Source organism: Urtica dioica, chromosome 5, assembly GCF_054948205.1.
Source record: "Urtica dioica subsp. dioica isolate 48M chromosome 5, U.dioica_male_clone48M_v1_H2, whole genome shotgun sequence".
NCBI classification, from domain to species: Eukaryota; Viridiplantae; Streptophyta; class Magnoliopsida; order Rosales; family Urticaceae; genus Urtica; species Urtica dioica.
Window position 1 is genome coordinate 36,198,386 of NC_142760.1, and position 25,843 is coordinate 36,224,228.

Consider the following 25,843-nt stretch of genomic DNA (forward strand, 5'->3'; position numbering starts at 1 on the left):
TTAACGAGATGGAGATCCTTGGATCTGAGATTGATGGAGAGACTAAAATAGATAATAGATATGATCTTGGAAACTCTCCCCGAAAGCTTTGATACCTTCAAGTTGAATTATTCCATGAACAAGCTAGAGTACACTGTTACCGAGCTCATGAAGGAACTTCAAACCGCTGAGGCACTCACTAAGAAAAAGAGGGCTCAAGGAGAAGTACATGCTACTGCCTCCACCTCTGGATCTAAGAAGAGACCTCGCAATGCCGAGAAGAAGAACCAACCTAAGGTTCAAACGAAGAAGAAGGCGCCAAAGGCTCCGAAGGTGGACAAGTCTAAAGACAAGTGCCACCACTGCAATGAGCCTGGTCACTGGCGTAGGAACTGTGCTTCCTACCTCAAAACCAAAGTAAAAGGTATTGTACTTGTTACTGAAGCTTGTTTAGTAGCTGATAATGTATCATCGTGGATTATTGACTCCGCTGCTACTAACCATATTTGCTGCTCCTTGACTGGTTTTAGGAAAAGCAAAAGCTTAGAGGATGGTCACTTCTGCTTCAAATGGGGTGATGAGAGCGTGGTGTCTGCGAAGGCTGTGGGATCCGTGACACTATCTTTTGAAGATCGAACTTTAAATTTGAATAATGTTTATTATGTTCCTTCCTTTGGGAAAAACCTAATATCTGTTGCTCAACTTTTCGAGCAAAATTATTGTTTAAAGTTTATAATGAATGAAATTCGTATTTCTTTTTCTAATTCTTTTGTCACTGATGCATGTATGAAGAATGGTCTTTTTTACATCTATCCCACTCAACCTTCTCTTTTAGACACCGAAATAGATAACGATCTAATTAGGGAGCCAAAGAGGATCAAACTTTCTGAATCCTCCGATCTAACAAAATCAACATACCTATGGCACTTAAGACTTGGTCATATCAGTCTAGATAGGATTAAGAGACTTGTGAGGGACGGTCCACTCCAAGACTCTGCAATAGGTTCACTACCTACTTGTGAATCCTGCATAGAAGGAAAAATGACTAAACGACCTTTCTCCGATAAGGGTCGAAGAGCCACTGAGTTGCTGGAACTAATACATTCTGATGTATGTGGTCCGCTCAGACAACAGGCACGTGGAGGATACGAATACTTCGTTACCTTCACCGATGATTACTCGCGATATGGGTTTGTCTATTTGCTTAAACGCAAATCCGAGACCTTTAACGTATTTAAGGTCTTTAGGGCTTTAGTGGAAAAGCAAACTGGCAAAGTGATCAAAACCCTTCGATCTGATCGAGGTGGTGAGTATATGTCTGGAGAGTTCGATGACTTTCTTAAAGAAGAAGGTATCGCTTCTCAGCTTACCGCACCTGGCACACCTCAACAAAACGGAGTGTCAGAGAGAAGAAACCGAACTCTTATGGAGATGGTTAGATCAATGATGAGTTACTCATCACTCCCGCTTTCCTTTTGGGGATATGCCCTTGAAACTGCCGCCTATATTCTGAACCAAGTTCCGTCCAAAACGGTTCCTGGTACTCCTTATGAACGATGGACTGGCCGTAAAGTGAATCTTGGCCGCATCCGAATTTGGGGCTGCCATGCACACGTGCTGAGGCAAAAGACTAGCAAGTTGGCTAGTAGATCAGAATTGTGCCTGTTTGTGAGATATCCAAAGGAAACCAAAGGTTTTACTTTCTATAGTCACGAGGACGATAAGACTTTCGTTAGCACGAATGCTCGTTTCCTTGAGGAGGACTTTGTGAAAGATGCAAAACCTAGAAGCAAAATTGTGCTTGAAGAAAAGTTGGGTGAGGAAGCTTCTACCTCATCTGTAAGAACTGTTCTTACCCCAACTAAAACACAACCTAACTCATCAGAATCTCGTCAAGTAGTACTTAGACGTAGTGGGAGGGCTACTCAAAAGCCTGACAGGTACATGTCTTATGGAGACTCTCTTGTAGCCGTTTCTGACATGGATGACCCTGTTTCCTATAGCCAAGCGATGGCTTGTTCTGAATCAAACCTTTGGCTTGACGCCATAAAAGTTGAAATGCACTTGATGTATGTCAACAATGTCTGGAAACTTGTAGACCTTCCTGAAGGGATTAAACCCGTAGGGTGTAAGTGGATATACAAGAAGAAAAGGGGTCCTGATGGGAACGTCGAGACGTTCAAAGCACGACTTGTGGCGAAGGGTTATACCCAACAAGAAGAGATTGACTATGAAGAAACCTTCTCGCCAGTCGCGATGCTTAAATCCATCCGCATACTCCTATCCATAGCTGCAGCTCTCGACTATGAGATCTGGCAAATGGATGTCAAGACAGCCTTTCTGAATGGCAATCTTGACGAGCGCATTTACATGGCTCAACCAGACGGTTTCGTGGAAGAAGGTCAGGATACCAAGGTTTGTGAGTTGCTTAAGTCCATTTATGGATTAAAGCAAGCATCTAGGTCATGGAATATTAGATTCGATGAAACTGTAAAGAGCTTTGGCTTTGAACAGTCAATAGATGAGCCTTGTGTTTACAAGTTAATACACGAAGGTAAAGTTGTGTTTCTGGTACTATATGTCGATGGTATACTACTCATTGGTAATGACGTGGGTAAGTTATCTGAGGTTAAGGTCTGGCTGGCAAAGCAATTCGATATGAAGGATCTAGGAGAAGCCGCATACATTCTGGGGATCCAAATCTTTCGAGATAGGAAAAACCGGACCCTGTCGCTCTCTCAAGCATCTTATATTGATAAGGTAATGGATCGCTTCTCGATGCAAGACTCCAAGAAGGGCCAAACACCCTTTAGGCATGGAGTTTCACTCTCTAAGGACCAGTCTCCCAAGACTGCACAAGAGATTGAAGACATGAGGAAAATTCCTTACGCCTCTGCCGTAGGAAGCCTCATGTATGCTATGCTTTGCACTAGACCTGATATATGTTTCACCGTTGGCGTAATTAGCCGTTTCCAATCGAACCCTGGACCCGAGCACTGGATTGTTGTTAAGCATGTTCTTAAGTATCTTCGAAGAACTAGGAACTTGATGCTTACATACTCAGGTACTGACCTGACTATGACGGGATATACCGACTCCGATTTTCAAGCGGATAAGGATTCCAGGAAATCCACTTCGGGATCTGTGTTCATCCTTAATGGTGGAGCTGTTGTGTGGAGAAGTATTAAGCAATCTTGCATTGCTGACTCCACAATGGAAGCAGAATATGTGGCTGCTTGTGAAGCATCCAAAGAGGCTGTATGGCATAGAAAATTCCTTAAGTATTTGGAAGTTGTTCCAAACGTCGACGAGCCCATGACCCTTTATTGTGATAATAGTGGGGATGTCGCTAACTCAAAGGAACCTAGAAGCCATAAGCGCTCTAAGCATATTGAGAGGAAATACCATTTGATTCGAGAGATCGTGCAGCGCGGAGACGTGGAAGTGAAGAAGATCTCAACGGTGGACAACCTCGCAGATCCATTCACCAAGACCCTAGCGAACAAGGTCTTCGACCAACATCGTGAGGGATTAGGCATGAAAGATTACACACATCTTCTTTGAGTCAAGTGGGAGTTTGTTGTCAATGGTGCCCACAAGAAGAGTTGTAATCTTTATTTTGTACATTTGATGTAATAAAGTCTCATGAAGACTCTTGCTTGTAATTGCCTATTCATTCATTAATAAAGTTGAAACGTTCATTCATTCTTTCTTTGTTTGAAGCTTTATGATAAAACCTTAGTCTTTTAGTCCATAAACAAAACAACTTACGAAGAGACAAATGTAGATTTGCATGAACAAACTCTTCGTAGTTTGCTTAAAACGATATATTCGCAATCTTAGGGTCAAAGGACTATTGACCTCAGTACGATTGTTAGAATAATCTATGATGTCTGGTTATGAGGCATTGAGAGTTGGGGACTCTATAGTTCTTCTAGGTACCTTCCGAAGGTACTGAATTGACCAGTGCACTTCTAGAGACAAGATAAGAACAAACCATTTAACCTCTTATGTCTCGAAGTCACTATGTATGAATTGCATCATGCTTACCTTAATCCTGAAATGAGACATGCCATTTCACACCTTAGTATTCTCATTTGAGAAAGTCAGAGTTCGGACTCACTATGTGATTCCGAACAGGGCCTATTGGTGAAGTACTAAGTTGTGAGTATGTCATGAGTAACTTTGTGAAGTTCTCATAGATATGGAATTCATGTACAAGATTGCTGAAATGCAATGTATGTCACCTCATGCTTTGTTCCTTGGAGTGTGAATAAATGAACTGGCCAGTGTCCAAATTGAGTCCTGACTCTTTTGGATGAAACAATGTGACTTGTTAGCTCCTCGTCAATACATTGTTTCTAACTTATTCACAAGCGACAAAGGAGTTGAGGAAATAACAGCTAGAAGGGTAAAATGGTAATTTAGTAAATCCCGACTAGCTGATGACATTCATGAAGGGTAGCATAGATAATTTTCAGTGGATCCGCTCATTATAATTAGGTCGAATTCTTGAGTATAAAACAAATTCATTTGAACCGAGAGATTTTCAGTGTCAGTTCTTTAGTGGAGTCAGTTGGCATTAAGCTAAACTTGGAAAAGGTTTGTGAACTTTTGACTCCAAGTGTTTAGCTCAAGCTTTGTTCATTTGGGTCCATGAGGTCACTGTCACGAATCACATCGATAGGAATAGTTAAACTGGAAGCTAAGTCAAAACAAGAACGAAAATAGTTAAAAGAGTATTTTTGTCTTTTGAGACAAAGGATGAAATGAATGTCAATAAATTTTTGGACAAGTTCATTTGATGACTTAATGTCACTCGGCCATGACTTGATCATTGGGCCTCGTGAATTAATTTCATTTCATAAGAGTTTTATTGAAAATTCTTAATGGGCCTTTTTCATGTTGTCATGAACAAATGAAGAAGCTTCTAGAGAGACTTGGGCGCCTACCCTATTGAGAAAAAGGAGAGATTATTTTGTGCATAAATGTATTTAGATACTTGCCAAAAGAAAAAGAGGAAACAAATTTCCTATGCATGGCATAAGGGAATTTCGGCCATAAGGGTCAAGAGAGAAGAAAATAAAAGAGGAAACAAATCCAAGGACTTGCTTGGCAAGTCTTGGCCGTGTGCCTCATAGAAGAAAAGGGGAAATAGGCTCATTAATATGTGATATTCTATAGAAGAGGAAACTACCTTATTGAAGGTAAAGCATCTCCTATAAATAGGAGCCTCATTCCACACTTTTCATTCATCCAAGTTTAAGAGATTTGAGAGACTCTCTCTCTAGAACTTGTGGCCGAAATCCTCTCTCTCTCTCTCTAGTTTATTTTCGATTTTTTTGCTTTGGCACCTAGGTCCTCACTTGACCTAGAGTTTAGCTCTGCGACTTCGAGACTTGTTCTTAAGTCGTAGTGTTTAAAAGTGCCCACTTACTAATTCCTTTATTTCGAGTGATTTAGTGATAGAAACTTTCGTGGTTGCTCGAGGTGCCGAGGAAAGAAAGAGAGACGTGCTGCGAGGGGAGACGAGCGTTGCAAACTTTCCAAAAGCTTCTTCAAAGTTCAAGCTTCAAGAAAGGTTAGTAAACTTCTAGCTCATATTAGTTTTTAATTACATGTACTTGCTCTTTGTCTAGGTTAGTAAAAACTGTTTTTACTTGTAAAGAAATTTTTTAAAATTTTGCCGCTTCCCGAAGCGTTTAATCTTTTTCTTAAACCCTAGATCAATTCCAACAGAGCTACCGAACTAAAGTTAGTAGTCAACCTGACAAGTTGGCGACATAGAGCTGGATACCAAACGAGATTAATGGATGTCATTTCGAGCCAAGGGTATCCATGTCATTTCATATTTTCATTTTTCAACATGCTTTTCTAGGTTAGACAAGGATTTAGAGCTCAAATCTTAACAATTTATGGAATTTAGGCCTGGCCAATTAAGTTGTAATTGTTTGTGTATTTAGGAGACCCTACATTAAGAGAGAAACTGATAATCAATTTTTTAGTATCTCACAAAGAAGGGAAGACTAAGCTTAGTGAAAGATTAAAGCTCCATTTTTTAGATCGAATCCCGGGCTGTATCAATTTTGGTATTAGAGCCGAATTTGAAGATGAGGGAAACCCTGGAGGAATTTATGGAGCAGATGAAGATGTTCATGGAAGCGCTAACTCAGCAAGCCAAAGGCTAAGCAACCTTAATTGTCTTGCGAAAGAAGAGCTTCGAGCGCTCCATATGAACTTGGAGAACCAAGGCGCAACCATGGCACCAGAGAACAACAAGCTTGTTAGCATGGGAGTAGACACAAGGCAAAATCTTGAATTAAACAACTAGTCATATCTAAGGTAGTAAACCTATGTGATTATTTATATACTAATAAAACAAATATTTAACATAATATATATATATATATATATATATATATATATATTTGAAATAATATGTAGCATAATATTGAAATTGTAGAACTCACAACACATGTAATAAGACAAGATTAATGATTCTCAGTTGGGATATTTACTTAAAATTTACTAAAAGTTAGGTATATGACAAAATTTGAGTTTTTATATAGTTATATATCTATAAAGCCCCAAAAAAGTATCATAATATTTAAGATAAAATAATACTAAAAAATTATGAAATTACTTTATTTATGTTTTTAGGGTCAAAATGTTAATTTAATTAGTTTCTTTCAAGATACTTTGGTTTGTAAAATATATTTCTGGTGTGAATTTCATAAATAAATTACTAAAATTCTACAAAATTAATGAGTTTTGTACCAATATGCTCAAGAAAAATTAAAGACGGAATACCACAATAAAAAAAAATTCAAGGACTATATGGTTAAAGGAAAAATGTAAAATAATAAGCTCGAGAACTTACTGCACAAATATAAGTCGCCTGATGATTCTAAGGACTTTGGATCACGTTCACAGTAGATTTCACTGCTAATAGAGAAAAAATAGGACATTTATGTTCATATGCAAATGTATGTACAATTTTTTTAACAAAATAATCTAGTTAGTTCCATATTTATTACTAAACTAGTTCTGAACGATTATGAATCATCAAACTATTTTGCAAAATCTTGAATTTTAGACAAGCTATAACATAATAAACGACATAATAATACTTGTTGTCGAATGAAAATGAACAACGATTTAAAGCTTCAGGCGGTTCGACCCAAAGCCGGATCAAGTGGCAGCACCCGCGTCAAGTGTGGGAAATCGAAAGTCTCGAGTTGTAGTTGGAGACGTTCTCTGAGGAGAGAATAAGTGAATGAAGGGTGTGACTGCGCTTCTTATAAGCTGCCTACGTACATGAGTCCAGCAGGATCAAGTCATAACTTAGTTCAATGCGTGTGTATACACTATTTGAGGCACGGAGTCTGGAGGGTGTGCTCGACATAGGAAATTATTGGAGAAGACAATCTTGTACTTACACATACACAATAATATTTTTAGACCCTCGCAAACAAACCAATGAAACATAAGCACATCGCATACCAAACACCGTAGCCATGTACCGCGTGGCACCGAATCACGACTCAAACCTCGATCGCCGTGACCTAATTCCCGTCTCTGATTCCACCAAACCTTTTTTTAGTTTCTTTTTCGTCGAGAAAGAATTATGTGGATTTGATTGGAACAAAAAAATGTGGGATGAAATGTGGTGAAGTGGAATGATATTATTTGATCTTGTGTGGTTTTAAATGAATAAAATTAAAGTATAGCTATAAAAAAAAGTGGAATAAAAGTGAAGACCTCGGTCTTCAGCATTCCACCTCGTTAGCTCGACGCCGGTCTTTAGCTCTTCAGCTCGGCAACTAGATTATGCTGTACACCCCAACAATCTCCCACTTGGAGACTAATCATATCATTTGTCTCCTATTTGCAGCGGCGACTCAATACACCAGGCTAGGAGTCCGACTGAGGTTGAGCACAACCTCAGTTTATCATTCGGCACAAACTTCATCAACATGTCAGTTGGATTTTGTCTTACCGCAATCTTCTCAAGTACCAACACTCAATCTTACAGTGTTGATATGATGAAGTGGTATCTCAATTGTATATGTTTCGTCCTAGCATGATACATCGGGTTCTTCGCCAACTGAATGGCACTCTAGCTGTCACTGTACAGCACACTCTCGTCATGGTCTTGATCCAGCTCCCACAAAAATGTCTGCGGCCATATCATTCCATTTGTGGCCTGGGTGATGGCCACGTACTCCACCTCGCAGCTCGACAAGGCAACAATCTTCTGCAACCTCGACGCCAGCAGATAGCCGTCCCTCCGAACATGTAGACATACTCGGAAATACTCTTCCTGATGTCGATGTCGCCTCCATTGTTAGCATCGACGTAACCTTGAAGTCCCAGCTTGTACTTCTTGAATATCAACACCGAGCTCGAGCTACCTCTCATATATCAGAGGATCCACTTCACAGCCTCTAGTGTTCTCTCCCTATATTACTCATAAATTTGCTCAGAACTCCCACTACATGAGAAATGTCCGGCCTCAGACACATTATTGCGTACATCAAGCTTTCGATGGTCGAAGTATATGAGATCTTGTCCATGTATGCTAGCTCGTCCTCCGTCATTGGCGACTACTCTTTATACAATTTGAAGTGGCTGGCCAGCGGCGTGCTAACCGATCTCGCATTCTCCATGTTTAAGCGTTGAAGCACCTTCTTCAAGTACTCCTCCTGCGAAAGCTTGATGCCCTCTCTGGTCCTCTTGATCCTCATCCCGAGCATATGCTTCGCGGCTCCTAAGTCCTTCATCGCGAACTCTTCGGACAATCTCTTCTACAGTTCGTCGATCTCGTGTAGGTTGGCACCTACGATCAGCATGTCTTTGACGTAGAGTAGAAGAATCACATAGGAGTCTTTAAGTCTCTTGAAGTAGGTCGGCCTCGCACTTGTCGAACTCTGCTCGCTTTATGAAGTTGTCAAACTTCTTGTACCACTGTCTTGGGGCCTGCTTTAGCCCAAGAGACTCTTCTGGAGCTTGCACATGAGCTCCTCTTTGTCATCGGGCTTGAAACCTTTGGGCTACCTCATATAGATCTCTACATCGAGATCACCGTGAAGAAATACCGTCTTCACATCCATCTGCTGAAGATGCAGATTCTCATTGACTACCAGCCCCAGCACAGTTCTAATAGTCATGAGCTTGACGACCAGAAAGAAGATTTCTGTGAAATCGATTCCCTCTTTCTGCTAGAAACCTTTCACAACTAGCCACGCCTTGAACCGTTGGCTTCCATTGCTCTCTTCCTTTATCCAGTACACTCACTTGTTGTGCAGAGCTTTCTTTCCACCTGGTAGCTCGGCTAACTCCTAACTATGGCAAGCTCCCACTTGGTCGATGCATCCACCTGCATAGCCTCTTTGTAGCTCGGCTCTCCTCTGTCAGTCAGGAAGATGTGGTTGAGAGATGGAGAAGACTTGTACACCGGTTTATGACTCTGGTTGATCTACGCAGTTCGGTGACCAGAGTACGCTAATTCACCTTGAGCTCGGTGTCCTTATCAGCTTTTTCTTCTTCGATCTCGTGACCAGCTTTAGTTCGCGCTGATCTCCCTTCGGTCATCGAAGTGTCTTCTACTTCCAGCTCGGTCGTCGAGAAGTCTTTCAGGTCGATCGTTGACTTCTTGCCCTCAGGAGCTTTGCTCCCAAAGTTCCCCTTCAGCTCGTCCCTTTAGCTCGTTCTTGTACATCGTCTGCTCGTTGAAGGCAACATTCCTGCTCTGGAATATCTTTCTCGCATTGGCATCCCATAACGATAGCTGAACTCAGTGTCACCATAATCAATGAAATAACACTTCTTAGATTTCGGATCGAGTTTACATCGAACATAATCATCAACATGAACGTACGACAAACAACCAAACACTTTCAGATAATAAAGGTTTACCTACTTCCAATTCCACGCCTCTTCTGGAATTCTGAAACTCAAGGGAACGCTCGGTCCTCGATTTATTAAGAAGGTTGTCGTGTTGATTGTATTTGCCCAAAACGTCTTGGGCAACCCGGAGTGAATCCGCATACTCGAGCTCGCTCATTCAGGATTATGTTCATCATCTTCGCTACTCTGTTCTGTTGGAGAGTTCTTTGGATCGTCCTCATCATCTAGCTCGAGCTTCTCCACCTTCAGCTCTCTGCTCGTATTCGTGAAGTTAACTCTTTTCCGCTTCCCAAGAATGCAGCTCTCGCACATGTGATGTTCCACTGTCTTCAGCTCCGGGATCATGCCGTCTTTCACCAGCATCTTCATCCCCTTCTCGCTCATCTGTCTAAGCTTGCGATGCCACAACTCGGTCTTCTCAGTGTTGTCGACCACGACTACCATGTCTCGACAGCTCGACGTCATGTAGAGCGTGCCAGACTTCTGACATCAAGCTACAACCATAGCTCATTTCGTCACTTTCCACGAGCTATTCCCAAACGTCGTGGTGTGACCTTCACTGTCGAGTTGTCCCGTCGAGATCAGATTCTTCATCAACTTTGGCATATGTCTGACCTTCGCGATCTTCCAGATCTACCTGTTCGACATCTTCAACCTAACGTCACTAATACCAACGATGTCAATTGGCTCGCCATCAACCAGATAGACTTTCCCGTGATCTCCTACGATGTAGTTCTCCATAACGCCGCAATGTTCCATGGTGTGGAACGATGCTCCTGATCTTAACCGATAATAATTGGTTAACAATTGTGTTGAACTCGTTCACGTGTGTGGCTACCCGAGTGGCTTCCTCCATCTTCATGTGGAAAAGTTTCTTCATGAGAAAAACCTTATTGTTCGCCGAAGGTTTCTCATACATGTCGGACAGAACCTTCATCATGCCCGTGGTAGTCTTCTCTTTCACGAAGTTGTGCGCGACATTCTTTGACAGCGACAGCCCGATGACTCCGAGCACCTATCTATCAAAGAGATTCCACTCATCGTCATCCATCTTCTCTGGCTTCTCGCTCAGAGGTTGATGAAGCTTTCTCCCATACAGATAATCTTCTATCTGCATTCTCCAGAACGCATAGTCCGACCCATCGAACTTTCCGATCCCGTGTACCGTGCCTTCTTCACCTTCCATCATCTTCTTCGCCACGACTCAACCCGAGAAGCTTTGATACCATTTGTTAGGATTTCACAACCGAAATCCCTCTCACAAACAGAAGGCGAAATCAACAAACGTGAAGAAATGACACAAGGATTTATAGTGGTTCAATCTCAACGTGAGATCTACGTCCACTTTACCGTTGCAAATCTACTATAAACCCAAATCGGGGATGGTGTTTACACTTGTTCTCTATTTTCTCTATATACCGACTTTTTATATCTCTTTCTTTTGCACCACAACAAGAGCGCTACAACATATTAGACAAACAAGTAGGGCAACAGACAAGCCTGAAATATCCTAAATACCCTTTAACCTAATTCATGACCCACAAACGACATACACACTGTCGTATGGTCTCAGCTCGACGCGGTCAACTCGTCGATCGATCCCAGCTCGGCAATCGACCTCGGTCTCCAGCATTCTACCTCATCAGCTCGGCACTGGTCTTTAGCTCGGCAATCAAATTAGGCTCCACACACCAACACATACATGTGTAAAATTAGGATTTGATGACATCTAAGTTGTGTATCATGTTAAGAAGTACGACTTCATTTGATTTGGATGTTTTCTATGTCTAACATAAGAAATCATCTGTTCGATAGTTATTCAAATGAGAACTTAATTTTCCTAACGTATGTCAAATAATTTCTAGCTTCTTTATCCTGATTCTGTAGTTTGTATCTGTAGATTAATGATGTATAGTTATTATGGTAACGTGTAATCATTAAAACTTCTGTTTATTTTTAGCTTAGAGGTGGTAAAGGAAACAGTTCTGTTTCTTTGTTATGCAAAAATAGAATATTATTTAACTTGTTTGAAGTAGTTTACATAAAGCAGTCGAAGTTCTGTTGATTCTACTCTAAGTATTACTGAACTGGTATTCTGATTCTAAAACATATTGATTTTAGTCTTCTTTTTGCTTTGCAGGGTTGGACTCTTTTGTCGAGATAACTCAACTAGACTTATGAAGAAGCTCACAAAACCAAACCAGTTTCGGTCATAATGGTGATCAGTGGAGTCCTGTATTACATAACTGGTTATAAAGCACAAGTCTTTAACACGTCCCAAGTTGAAAGTTCTTATATTTGTTCTGGGTAATACTCCAGTGGAATAAATTTGTGTTATCAATGAAGGAAACCCCGTCCTTTTTTTATTGTGTTGTAATCGTTAAACAAACAAGCCACCCCGAAACCAAAAAGAACTCACAGCACTTGTAATAAGACAACTGCTTAGTGATTCTCAGAGGGACAATTTCTTAAAATTTACTAAAGTTGAATATAAGACAAAATTTAAAATTTTTATGACTATATCTATGAAATGTATCATTATATTTAAATTAAATTAATACTAAAAAATTATGAAATTGTTTTATTTATGTTTTTAGTTAATTTAATTAGTTTCCTTCAAGATATTTTTTTTTGTAAAATATGCTTCTGGTGTTAATTTCATAAATAAATTACTAAAATTATACAAAAATTGATGAGTTTTGTACCAATATGCTCAAGAAAAATTAAGGACGGAATGCAACAATCATAAAAATTCAAAGACTATACATTTAAAGGAAAATATTAAATAATAAATTCAAGAACTTACGGCACAAATATAAGTCAACTGCTTGCTTGATGATTCTAAGGGCTTTGAATCAAGTTTAGCTCTCTAGATTCACAGTAGATTTCAACGATGTATGCATGCGCAGATCACTGCAAATAGGAAAAAAAAAGGGACATAAAGTTCATCTCCAAATCTATGTACAATTTTTTTTTTAACAAATTAGTCAAGTCAAGGTTCCACATTTTATAGTGAACTAGTACCTTGGGTGTGTTTAATTCGCATTCAAAAAGCTTTTCTTAGCTCAAGTATGGCTAGTTCTCAAATGATTGTGAATCATCAGACTAACTTGCAAAATCTTGAATTTTAGACATGCTAGTCATATCTAACATAATAAACGTCATAATAATACTGCTTGACGATTCTGTTCCCATGCTAATAATTTAAAAAAAAAAAACTCAAATATAATTCTTTGAAGTACTAATGATTCTGAAGTCTCTATTACGTTTTTCTTGTTATTTATTTGTTCTTAGAGAGATATATACAGACTATGAACAGATCAAAACACTTTCAAAGATCCAAAATCAAGTCAGCGCTTTGACTGATTCACTTTCAAAGCACACTACCAGATCAGCAATATTAATAGTCTATTAATATATTACCAATATATTACTAAAAAGTCAATACAATATATCAAAACACATATAAAAATCGGTTAAACACACAGATCTACTATTTTATTAGAAAAGAAAAGATTGAGACGATATATATATATATATATATATATATATATATATATATATATTACCGATATTCACTACCAAAAGCTACATCGCCGTTGAGCTCAGGCATAGAGGCTCTTCCACTGAGAAAATTTAGGCAGACAGTAAACATATTACAAGCTAGAATGAAAAATCAACTTTAATAGCTGCTCTATTTTTCGTCTACACCGATATTCACCAGCGTCTAATCGCTGTCAGCAATCAATGTACAAGGGACAAAAATGTAAATGTAAGTAATGAACTAGGGCCCAGAAATATGTGTGTTGATTGGTTAATGGTTACGAAAATCAATGCTCTCTCAAAATATTAATATATTTTGATTTTGGCAACCAATCACGTTGATTGCCAAAAAACGAATCTTCTTCAGACTTCCTCAAATTATTGAAGAAAACAATCCTGTACTTACAGATACAAGATAATATTTTTAGACCCTCGCAAACAAACCAATAAAACACAATCACATCGCATACCAAACACCGTAGCCATGTACCGCATGGCACCAAACCTCGATCGCCGTGACCTAATTCTTGTCTCCGATTTCACCAAACCTTTTTATAATTTCTTTCTGTCAAGAAAGAAATTCTGTGGATTTGATTGGAAGAAAAAATGTGGAATGAAATGTGGTGAAGTGGAATGATATTATTTGATCTTGTGTGGTTACAAATGGAATAAAATTAAAATATAGTTATAAAAAAAAGTGGAATAAAAGTGGTGATTTGCAACGCAATTTGGAACATATTATGATACGGATAATGTGCAATCCTTGTTTCTTATTTTGAAGACTAAAGCAGCTGCTTGTTAAACCGGGGTGATAGAGGATTTCTTCATTAAATCATTATATTTTCTGTTTATTTTGAGCATAGATGCGAAAAGAGGAAGAGAAAATGACACATATATATTTTGTATTTTAGTGAAATATCGAGTTTAACTTTTGATTTTAAAAAATATCGAGTTCATATTCTCTGTTGAACTAAAATGACGAAATTATACCTTAAAATAGACAACAGTACCACAAATCTTCTTTTTATTGAATTTTTATTGACTTTTCATTATCGTTGATTATAATATTTATATATAAACTTCAATTATCTTTATTCATTCGCGTCATATATATAATTTATTTAAAAACTAAAAAATAAACAATAGTCTCTTAATCGTGAATCACACAGAAAGATGCAAAGATGTATAAATCGATAGTTGATAGTCATTAAAATCACATATTTGAACAGAGAATTCATGATTTAGAGTTGCAATTCGAACACGGAATGAAGTCATTCGTTGAGAGATATGAATTTTATTATTTAATTTCAAGTTAAGGCTATTTTTATTTCGAAATTGGGAATTTGGACGTTAGGGTACTAGTTTGGATTTGATTCGGTTTTTCTTATATAAGAGTTAATATCAATGAAATGGAGATTTGTGACACTGTTATCGATTTCATGGTATAATTTTATCATTATAATTAAACAGAAGATATGAACTCGATATTTTTTATAACTAAAAATTAAACTCGACATTTCGCTAAAATATAATATATATATATATATATATATATATATGTATATATATATATATATATGTGTGTGTGTGTGTGTGTGTGTGTGTGTGTGTGTTATTTCCCAAAAAGAAATGAGCTCTTCCACTGCGAAAATTAAGACATACTTCTAAATGTTACAAGATAAAGTTAAAATAAATTCTAATGGCTAATCTATTTTTCGTCTTCGAAATATTCATATATTTTGGTAACCAATCACATTATGTTATGTTGTAGACCTCGAAATCTTAAGTCTCTTTCTTTTTCGCTAGAACATTAAATCTCGAGTCTTCCTCAAATTATCTCAATTCTCAAGTCTTCCTCAAACTATTGAAGTAAACAATCCTGTACTTACAGAGACACAGAAATACTTTTACAACCTAGCAAACAAACCAACGAAAAACAATATTATCGCATATATACCAAACGCCATAGCCATGTACCGCGTGGCACCGAATCAAAACTCAAACGTCGCACGCGTAAATCCAACTCCTGCAATCCGAGCCTCAATCAACCATTCCGTCTCTGATTCCGTCAAAATCGTCGTCGATTTCTCGCCACGGCGAAGGAAAGCTCCGACACGACGATGGTCATCTTCGCTGGACATTGATGCGCTTGAGTAATTCTTATTTGGGATTTTGGGAACTTTTTTAGTTTCTTGCGATAGAGAAATTCTCTTGGTTTGATTGGAAAATAAATTAGGATCGAAGCGAGACTCTTTCATCTTAGTTAGATATTTAATTTCTAGTTTTGTTAGACGAAAAGTGGAACGAAATGAAATGGGGTGAAGTGGAAAGACATTATATAATCTTGACCGGTTTCAAATGGAATAAAATCTACGTATAGCTCTTATACGGAAAAAAAATAAAGGTAAAATAATAATCCCAGTAAGAATACAGGTAGAATTGAAAAAAAAAAAAACATAACATGCAATGATGCAAAACAAGGAGAGGTTGTTTCAAAGGTGTAGAATTTCAAGGGTCTGAGTTGATATCGATGAAAGGTAGAAGAGACGAGGCTACCAGTTTCAGCTCTGGACATTCATTTATCTCAGCCAGAGACAAGGAATCCGCGACAAACTGAGCGCTCTTCAACTTCAGCAATTTCGTGAAGATGATACTTTTCAGACTGGGAAGGTTCATTATTACTGCATCCTCGTTTTCGTATGATATTATTTCCTCCAACTGCTTGCAGTCCCTGATGGTGATCTCTTCCAGATCCGGAAACAATGCCACTTTGTCAACAACAAACAATGTCTTCAACATATTACATCTGTCGAGTCTCAATTTCTTGAGAGAGGAGAATGCCTCGAGTGGCAGCGGCGCAGAAGCCGTTCCATCGCTCTCTGGACCGACTAGTGCACGCATGTTTGGCAGCGATTGAAGCACCAACTCCTTGATGTTTTGAAGCAGTGGAAGTACGGCTGGAGAATAATATAACACCACGTCAAGATAATGTACATGGGCAATCAAAAGTATCTGCAAGTTTATTATGTTTTCGACGGCTGCGAAACGGCACAAACTTTTCGTTTCAATGTGTGTCACACTGAGGTTCTCAATATTTTTGGGTACCATGGTCAAGCCATCGTGACAGCAGTCATGCTTCTCGGACTGGACATCGCCTAGGTACATGGTGTTTGGGGCTTTAAGTGGTGAAATAATCTGTCCCACTCTAAATATGAATCATCCGAAGATACGTGTTGGAGAGCTTCTTAGATACTCCAGCTTCTTCAGAGCTGCCAACTCTCCTGCGCTCTCTATTCCAGCCATCGTGACAGCAGTCATGCTTCTCGGACTGGACATCGCCTAGGTACATGGTGTTTGGGGCTTTAAGTGGTGAAATAATCTGTCCCACTCTAAATATGAATCATCCGAAGATACGTGTTGGAGAGCTTCTTAGATACTCCAGCTTCTTCAGAGCTGCCAACTCTCCTGCGCTCTCTATTCCAGCTCCACATGGAAAAATAATTGAGAGGTAGATTAGGTTGGAGAGCTCGGAGAGAAGACCTTTACGGTAATGACTAGTCCAGATGGAACCCAATTCAAGGTGCATCAATTACTCAACTTTTCTAAACCTTTACGAAATTCAATGATAGTCCATACATCCGAAAACAATTCAAGCTTTATCAAGTTCCTCAACTCTGACTGATCTGGAATGCACATCACGCGTGTTCTAAGATTGAGCGACAGAACGGCAAGATTTTCCAGACCAACGACAGAACCAGGAAAGGTTCTGATACTCGTGTGGGATAGATCGAGAACACACAGTCCCTTCATCTGTGTAAAGAAATCTTCAGAGATAATTTCCAGCTCTTTTGCATTGACAAATAACAACGTTGATAGTCTTGGACACTTTGGGGGCTCGGCAATGGGGAAGATATTGTTGTTTCTTGTTAATGAAACCTTCTCGAGTCCCTCGTCCCATTTTTTTCCCCTGTCGCCTCCATCAAGAATCGAGATGGTGTCCCGCGCATGATCTGTATCGCCATATCCCTCACTGAGTTGTGGAGCTTCACACATTTCTCATTGTCGTGGTTAAGAACTTCGATCAACAAGCAATCACGCACGAGCTCATTCAACATAACATGACATTTTCCCATTCTTTCTTTCGCCGTCTTCTCGTGACCAACTTTTATCAATGAGATCATCTTCGGGGTACAGTGCACAGTGCAGAAGACATTCTTTGAGCGTCTCATCTTTCAACTGATCGTAACTGAACCTCAAAATTGTAGTAACTTCTTTTGATGCAGAATGTGTGGCGGTCTTAAGCTCCTTCAGTGTAACCTCCCACTCCCTCATGTCCATTTTGTCTCTCATGCTTCCAGCAACCGTGACAATCGCAAGAGGAAGACCTGCACACTCTCTAGCGAATTGCCTTGCCATTTCAGCAAGTAACGGATCTGAAACCACGCTTTTTCCAACCTTACTGAAGAACAGCTTCTCCGCCTCTTGTCCCGACAGAAGCCCCATTTGTATTATCTCGTCACATTCCATCTTGTTGCAAAAGCATCGAGAGCGAGTCGTGAGTACTAACTTGCATCCATTTTCGGTTGTTGGGTCGGGGACTCCAACCTTTTCAAGAGGATAATCCTCCCACAGATCATCGATGATGAGCATGAACCTCTTATTTCTGGGCTTGTTGAATTCTCTTAACAACTCCGTAGCCCTTCTTTCTTCACCGTCATCCTTGTAAAACTCACGCGCGATTCTATCTTGTAAAACTCTTACATCGGGTTCCTTTGACGCTTTGATCCAGATCACCTTATTGAACTTGCTTCCAATCTTGTTGCCGGCTTTCAAAAGTTCATTATGGAGATGTTCGAGCACACTTGTCTTACCAGCTCCACCCATCCCGTAGACTCCAATCCTCGTAGCTTTCTCGTCCGCCAAGCAACACAAGATCTCTCCTTTTGTCTTCTCTGCCAGAGTGTCGCCTCCAAATAGCCCTTTCTTCGTCGGCTTGTCGCTCCCACGCTGCTCTAGCGCTCTGACCAAACTTCCTTCTTGGAACCTAATACCTTCTTCGTATAGTTTATCGATTTCTGGTATCATTTCTTCGATTCTTCTCCCCAGCCTTGCTCGTGATAAGAATTTGACATGCGTCACTTCCTTTCCGGTTTCTTCTATTTTGCAAGTCATATCTGCCACACTTTTCAACCAGAATTTGAGCTCCTCTACCTCCTCGGTCTCTCCGGGGATGACCTCGGTCTCAAGCCCGATTTTTAGATCCGATTTTCGACAGTTGAGTCTCTCCGAGGCCTCGTTGAGAGAGCCCATGTTCCCTCTTTTTTACGTCTCTATGGTGTTTCCATCGCTTAGCTACGTGAGGCGACGTACATTCCACCACAGGACCAATCACCGTCACAATAATCTCCATTGCTACTTATATACTTGTCTTTGCATCATTAAATTTTGTGTTGAATTTCATTTATAAATAAAAATTCAAAATGACTGAAATGGTACAAAATTAATGTGTTGGGTAACAAAATGCTCGAAAAAGAATTAAGGATAAAATGTCTCGATTATAACAATTCAAAGACTATTTGTTTAAAGAAAAAAAAAACCTAAACAATTTAATCTCTACTAATTATATTCTCTTACAATATATATATCTTACAATATATATATATATATATATATATATATATATATAATATTAAAAATAATAGAGAGCACGTTTCTTATGTGATTGTCGTCGAAAGTTTTATGTATGTAATGACATGCACACAATCGAATTTAGCATATTAAACTATTCTTTTGAGCCGCTTGTCAGCCGATTTAAGTTTTGAACAAAGTGTTTGGAAAAATTGGAATTCTATCGGATGATCAAACAAAATAGTATCAGATTGAAACAAACTGTTTTGAATCGGCTAGTCTGACTCAGTACATATTTTAAAAAAATTGTATATTTTTTTATAAGAAATTTAAAAATCTAACTAAACATTTTTTAAACATATAACTACCAGTGTAACCATGCTCGCAATTAGAAAGATAGGCTTCAACAATAATAAATGATAACAAAAATAATATTAATAATAATAGTAGAGCACATTTCTTAGAAATCTAATTAAATATAACCATACAAGTTCTAATGTAATCATGCTCACAATTAGAAAGTTAGACATAATCAAGAAAAAGAGAATTCTGTTTGGAATGATTTGACTTGATTTGACTGAGCGTTTTGAACGCATATATATTACAAGAGAGATTAACTAATCAGTTATTACATGTGGGACTTTAACTGATTGGTTAACAGACTAACCAATAATATAACTGACTATGCTGACTGTACATTGTATATCCTAATAGCCCCCTACAAGCTAAACCGGCTGAGCCAGGTTGAGCTTGGAACACAGATGAACGAAGCGAGGTATGGTCAGGGGTTTTGTAAACAAATCAGCAATTTGTTCCTCTGTGGGCACATATCTGACTTCAATAAGCTTGGCAGCTATCTTCTCACGGATAAAGTGAACATCAACCTCTATATGTTTGGTTCAAGCATGAAACATTGAGTTTGACGCTAGAGCACTCGCACCCATGTTATCACACCAAACTATTGAGGGATCGGAATCAAGAGCAACACCAAGTTCTTTGAATAACGATTGAAGCCAAATGACCTCTGAGGCTGTGGAAGATAAAGCACGATACTCGGATTCTGTACTGCTTTTGGAGATCACGTCCTACTTCTTGGAGGACCAGCTGATGAGGCTTGTACCTAGATACACACAGTAACCAGTCGTTGATCGACGATCATCAACACTGCTGGCATAATCAGCATCAGTGTAGGCAACCAGGTTGAGCCTCGGAGCAGCTTCAAACTTCAGACCTTGTGTCGAGGTACCAGCTAAGTAACGAAGAACTCTTTTACAAGCATTCCAGTGAGCCATTGCTGGTGCTTGAAGATATTGACTTAGCTTATTTACGGAAAAAGCTATGTCAGGCCGGGTCATAGTCAAGTATTGCAGGGACCCAACGATACTTCGATACGTTGTGGGTTGGTCGAAGAGTTCTGGGTCGTGCTTACTGAGCTTAATGCCGGGATACATTGGTGTTGGACATGATTGGCATCGGACATGTTAGCTTTCTTGAGCAGATCGCGGACAAACTTTTGCTGAGTCACATAGATGCACGAACTATCTCGCGTAACTTCAAACCCCAATAAAAAACTGACTTGACCAAGACTCTTTAATGTAAACGACTTGTCAAGGTTTGTGATGACTTGGGCCATGAACTTGGAGTTGTTGCCGATGACAAGGATGTCGTCGACGTACACTAGAAGACAGATGGTGATGGAGTTTCGATTATAGATGAAGAGAGATGTGTCTGTAGTGGAGCTTTTGAAGCCATACTTGACAAGAGCTTGGTGTAGCTGATTGTACTAGGCACGTGGTGCTTGACGAAGCCCATAAAGCGCTTTCTTCAATTTGCACACAAAACCAGGTTTTTGGCTATCAACATACCCTTCTAGTTGGCTCATAAAGACTTTCTCTTTCAGTTCTCCGTTGAGAAAGGCATTATTTATGTCGATTTGCTGGATGTCCCAACCAAAGGTGATAGCTAACGTGAACACAACTTTGATTGTAGATGGCTTAACTACAGGGCTGAAAGTCTCAAAGTAGTCTATGCCTGCGTTTTGTTGGAATCCTCGAGCCACGAGTCGTGCTACGTATTGTTCCTGAGCAGCGCTTTGTACTCCAAGTCCATGGCTTCTTTCCACGCTGGATCAAGCAGTGCTTCCCTAGCTGTACCTGGTTCCTGTTCTAAATCACACAAAGCAGCCACTGTTGGAATTGATCTAGGGTTTAAGAAAAGTTTAACGCTTCGTTAAGCGGCGGAATTTTAAAAATTTCTTTTTCAAGTAAAACGGTTTTTACTAACCTAGACAAAGAGCAAGCACATGTAAATAAAACTATTATGAGCATAGAAGTTTACTAACCTTTCTTGAAGCTTGAACTTTGAGAAGCTTATGGAAAGTTGCAACGCTCGTCTCCCTCGCAGCACGTCTCTCTTTCTTTCCTCGGCAACTCGAGCAACCATGAAAGTTTCTATCACTAAATCACTCGAAATAAAAGGAATTAGCGAGTGGGCACTTTTAAACACTACGACTTAAGAACGAGTCTTGAAATCCAGATCTAAAATCTATGTCAAATGAGGACCTAGGTGCCAAAACAATAAAACGAAATTGACTAGAGAGAGAGAGGAGAGGGGCGGCCAAGCTAGAGAGAGAAGCTCTCAATCTCTAAAACTTGGGATGAATCAAATGTGAAGAATGGGGCTCCTATTTATAGGAGAGATCTCACCTTCAATAAGGTAGTTTCCTCTTCTATAGAATATCACATATTCATGAGTAAAATTTGCCCATTTCCCCTTTAATTCACTCGGCCAAGGCTGCCTTCTAGAAGGCTTGGATTTGTTTCCTTTTTTGTTCCTTGTCTTGCCTTTTGTCTACTTGGCCGATTCCCTTAAGCATCCTTATGCAAATTTGTTTCCTCTATTTCTTTTGGCAAGTATCTTGATACATTTATGCACAAAATATTCTCTCTTTTCTCTTAGGTGGTGGGCGCCCAACATGTCTCTAGAAGGAGCTTCTAGAAGCTTCTTCATTTGTTCATGACAACATGAAAAATGCCCATTAAGAATTTTCAATAAAATTCTTATGAAATGAAATTAATCCACAAGGCCCAATGATCAAGTCATGGCCGAGTATTATTAAGTCATCAAATGACCTTGTCAAAAAATTTATTGACATTCATTTCATGCTATGTCTCAAAAGACAAAAATACCCTTTTGACAATTTTCGTTCTTGTTTTGACTTAGCTTCCAGTTTAACTATTCCTACTCGATGTGATTCGTGACAGTGACCTCATGGATCCAAATGAACAAAGCTTTAGCTAAATAATTGGACTCAAAAGTTCACAAACCTTTTCCAAGTTTAACTTAATGTCAACTGACTCCACTAAAGAGTTGACACTGAAAATCTTTCGGTTCAAATGAATTTATTTTCTACTCAAGAATTCAACCTAATTATGATGAGCGGATCCACTGAATATTATCTTTGTTTACCCTTCATGAATATCATCAGCTAGTCGGGATTTACAAAATTACCATTTTACCCTTCTAGCTGTTATTTCCTCAACTCCTTTGTCGCTTGTGAATAAGTTAGAAACAATGTATTAACGAGGAGCTAACAAGTCACATTGTTTCATTCAAAAGAGTCGGGACTCAATTTGGACACTGGCCAGTTCATTTATTCACACTCAGGAACAAAGCATGAGGTGATATACATTGCATTTCAGCAATCTTGTACATGAATTTCATATCTATGAGAACTTCACAAAGTTACTCATGACATTCTCACAACTTAGTACTTCACCAATAGGCCTTGTTCGGAATCACATAGTGAGTCCGAACTCTGACTTTCTTAAATGAGAATACTAAGGTATGAAATGACATGTCTCATTTCAGGATTAAGGTAAGCATGATGCAATTCATACGTAGTGACTTCGAGACATAAGAGATTAAATGGTTTGTTCTTATCTTGTCTCTAGAAGTGCACTGGTCAGTTCAGTACCTTCGGAAGATACCTAGAAGAACCATAGAGTCTCCAACTCTCAATGCCTTATAACTAGACATCATAGATTATTCTAACAATCATACTGAGGTCAATAGTCCTTTGACCCTCAGATTGCGAATATATCTTTTTAAGCAAACTACGAAGAGTTTGTTCATGCAAATCTACATTTGTCTCTTCGTAAGTTGTTTAGTTTGTTTATGGACTAAAGACTAAGGTTTTATCATAAAGCTTCAAACAAGGAAGATTGAATGAACGTTTCAACTTTTTATTAATGAATAAGCAATTACAAGCAAGAGTCTTCATGAGACTTTATTACATCAAATGTACTATATAAAGATTACAACTCTTCTTGTGGGCACCATTGACAACAAACTCCCACTTGACTCAAAGAAGATGTGTGTAGTCCTTCATGCCTAATCCCTCCTGATGTTGGTCGAAGACCTTGTTCGCTAGGGCCTTTGTGAATGGATCTACTAGGTTGTCCACCGTTGAGATCTTCTTCACTTCCACGTCTCCGCGCTGCACGATCTCTCGAATCAAATGGTATTTCCTCTCAATATGCTTAGAGCGCTTATGGCTTCGAGGTTCCTTTGAGTTAGCGACAGCCCCACTATTATCACAATAAAGGGTCATGGGTCCGTCGACGTTTGGAACAACATCCAAATACTTAAGGAATTTTCTAAGCCATACAGCCTCTTTGGATGCTTCACAAGCAGCCACATATTCTGCTTCCATTGTGGAGTCAGCAATGCAAGATTGCTTAATACTCCTCCACATAACTGCTCCACCATTAAGGATGAACACAGATCCCGAAGTGGATTTCCTAGAATCCTTATCCGCTTGAAAATCGGAGTCGGTATATCCCGTCATAGTCAGGTCAGTACCTGAGTATGTAAGCATCAAGTTCCTAGTTCTTCGAAGATACTTAAGAACATGCTTAACAACAATCCAGTGCTCGGGTCCAGGGTTGGATTGGAAACGGCTAACTACGCCAACGGCGAAACAGATGTCAGGTCTAGTGCAAAGCATAGCATACATGAGGCTTCCTACGGCAGAGGCGTAAGGAATTTTCCTCATGTCTTCAGTCTCTTGTGCAGTCTTGGGAGACTAGTCCTTAGAGAGTGAAACACTATGCCTAAAGGGTGTTTGGCCCTTCTTGGAGTCTTGCATCGAGAAGCGATCCATCACCTTATCAATATAAGATGCTTGAGAGAGCGACATGGTCCGGTTTTTCCTATCTCGAAAGATTTGGATTCCCAGAATATACGCGGCTTCTCCTAGATCCTTCATATCGAATTGCTTTTCCAACCAGACCTTAACCTCAGATAACTTACCCACGTCATTACCAATGAGTAGTATATCATCGACATATAGTACCAGAAACACAACTTTGCCTTCATGTATTAACTTGTAAACACAAGGCTCATCTATTGACTGTTCAAAGCCGAAGCTTTTTACAGTTTCATCGAATCTAATATTCCATTACCTAGATGCTTGCTTTAATCCATAAATGGACTTAAGCAACTCACAAACCTTGGTCTCTTGACCTTCTTCCACGAAACCGTCAGGTTGAGCCATGTAAATGCGCTCGTCAAGATTGCAATTCAGGAAGGTTGTCTTGACATCCATTTGCCAGATCTCATAGTCGAGAGCTGCAGCTATGGATAGGAGTATTCGGATGGATTTAAGCATCGCGACTGGCCAGAAGGTTTCTTCATAGTCAATCCCTTCTTGTTGGGTATAACCCTTTGCCACAAGTCGTGCTTTGAACATCTCGTCGTTCCCATCAGGACCCCTTTTCTTCTTGTATATCCACTTACACCCTACGGGTTTAATCCCTTCAGGAAGGTCTATAAGTTTCCAGACTTTGTTGACATACATCGAGTGCATTTCAACTTTCATGGCGTCAAGCCAAAGGTTTGATTCAGAACAAGCCATCGCTTGGCTATAGGAAATAGGATCATCCATGTCGGAGACGGCTACAAGAGAGTCTCCAAAAGACATGTACCTGTCAGGCTTTTGAATAGCCCTCCCACTACGTCGAAGTACTACTTGACGAGATTCTGATGAGTTAGGTTGTGTTTTAGTTGGGGTAAGAACAGTTCTTACAGATGAGGTAGAAGTTTCCTCACCCAACTTTTCTACAAGCACAATTTTGCTTCTAGGTTTCGCATCCTTCATAAAGTCCTCCTCAAGGAAACGAGCATTCGTGCTAACGAAAGTCTTATCGTCCTCGGGACTATAGAAAGGAAAACCTTTGGTTTCCTTCGGATATCCAACGAACAGACACAATTCTGACCTACTAGCCAACTTGCTAGTCTTTTGCCTTAGCACGTGTGCGGGGCAACCCCAAATTTTGATGCGGCCAAGATTTACTTTACGGCCAGTCCATCGTTCATAAGGAGTACCAGGAACCCTTTTGGACGGAACTTGGTTCAGAATGTAAGCGGCTGTTTCGAGGGCATATCCCTAAAAGGAAAGAGGGAGTGATGAGTAACTCATCATTGATCTAATCATCTCCATAAGAGTTCGGTTTCTTCTCTCTGACACTCCGTTTTGTTGAGGTGTGCCAGGTGCGGTAAGCTGAGAAGCGATACCTTCTTCTTTAAGAAAGTCATCGAACTCTCCAGACATATACTCACCACCTCGATCAGATCGAAGGGTTTTGATCACTTTGCCAGTTTGCTTTTCCACTAAAGCCCTAAAGACCTTAAATACGTTAAAGGTCTCGGATTTGTGTTTGAGCAAATAGACAAAACCATATCGCGAGTAATCATCGGTGAAGGTAACGAAGTATTCGTATCC

The 25,843-nt window shown here is 39.5% G+C and overlaps 2 protein-coding genes across 2 annotated transcripts in view; both read right to left on the minus strand.

The window, feature by feature from the left end:
- LOC149398166 (putative disease resistance protein At1g61300) overlaps positions 1-13,600 on the minus strand; it is a 34,531-nt gene extending 20,931 nt beyond the window's left edge. The window contains exons 1-3 of the mRNA XM_089614488.1: positions 13,458-13,600; positions 12,695-12,801; positions 6,860-6,921 (exon numbers count right to left, since the gene is read on the minus strand). The gene's annotated coding sequence lies outside the window, so the exon portion shown is untranslated. The remainder of the gene's footprint in view (positions 1-6,859; positions 6,922-12,694; positions 12,802-13,457) is intronic.
- Positions 13,601-17,535: 3,935 nt separating this feature from the next.
- Positions 17,536-18,741, minus strand: LOC149398167 (disease resistance protein RPS5-like). The gene has a single exon (XM_089614489.1). The coding sequence runs from the start codon at positions 18,739-18,741 to the stop codon at positions 17,536-17,538; it is 1,206 nt and encodes a 401-aa protein (XP_089470615.1).
- Positions 18,742-25,843: the final 7,102 nt, after the last annotated feature.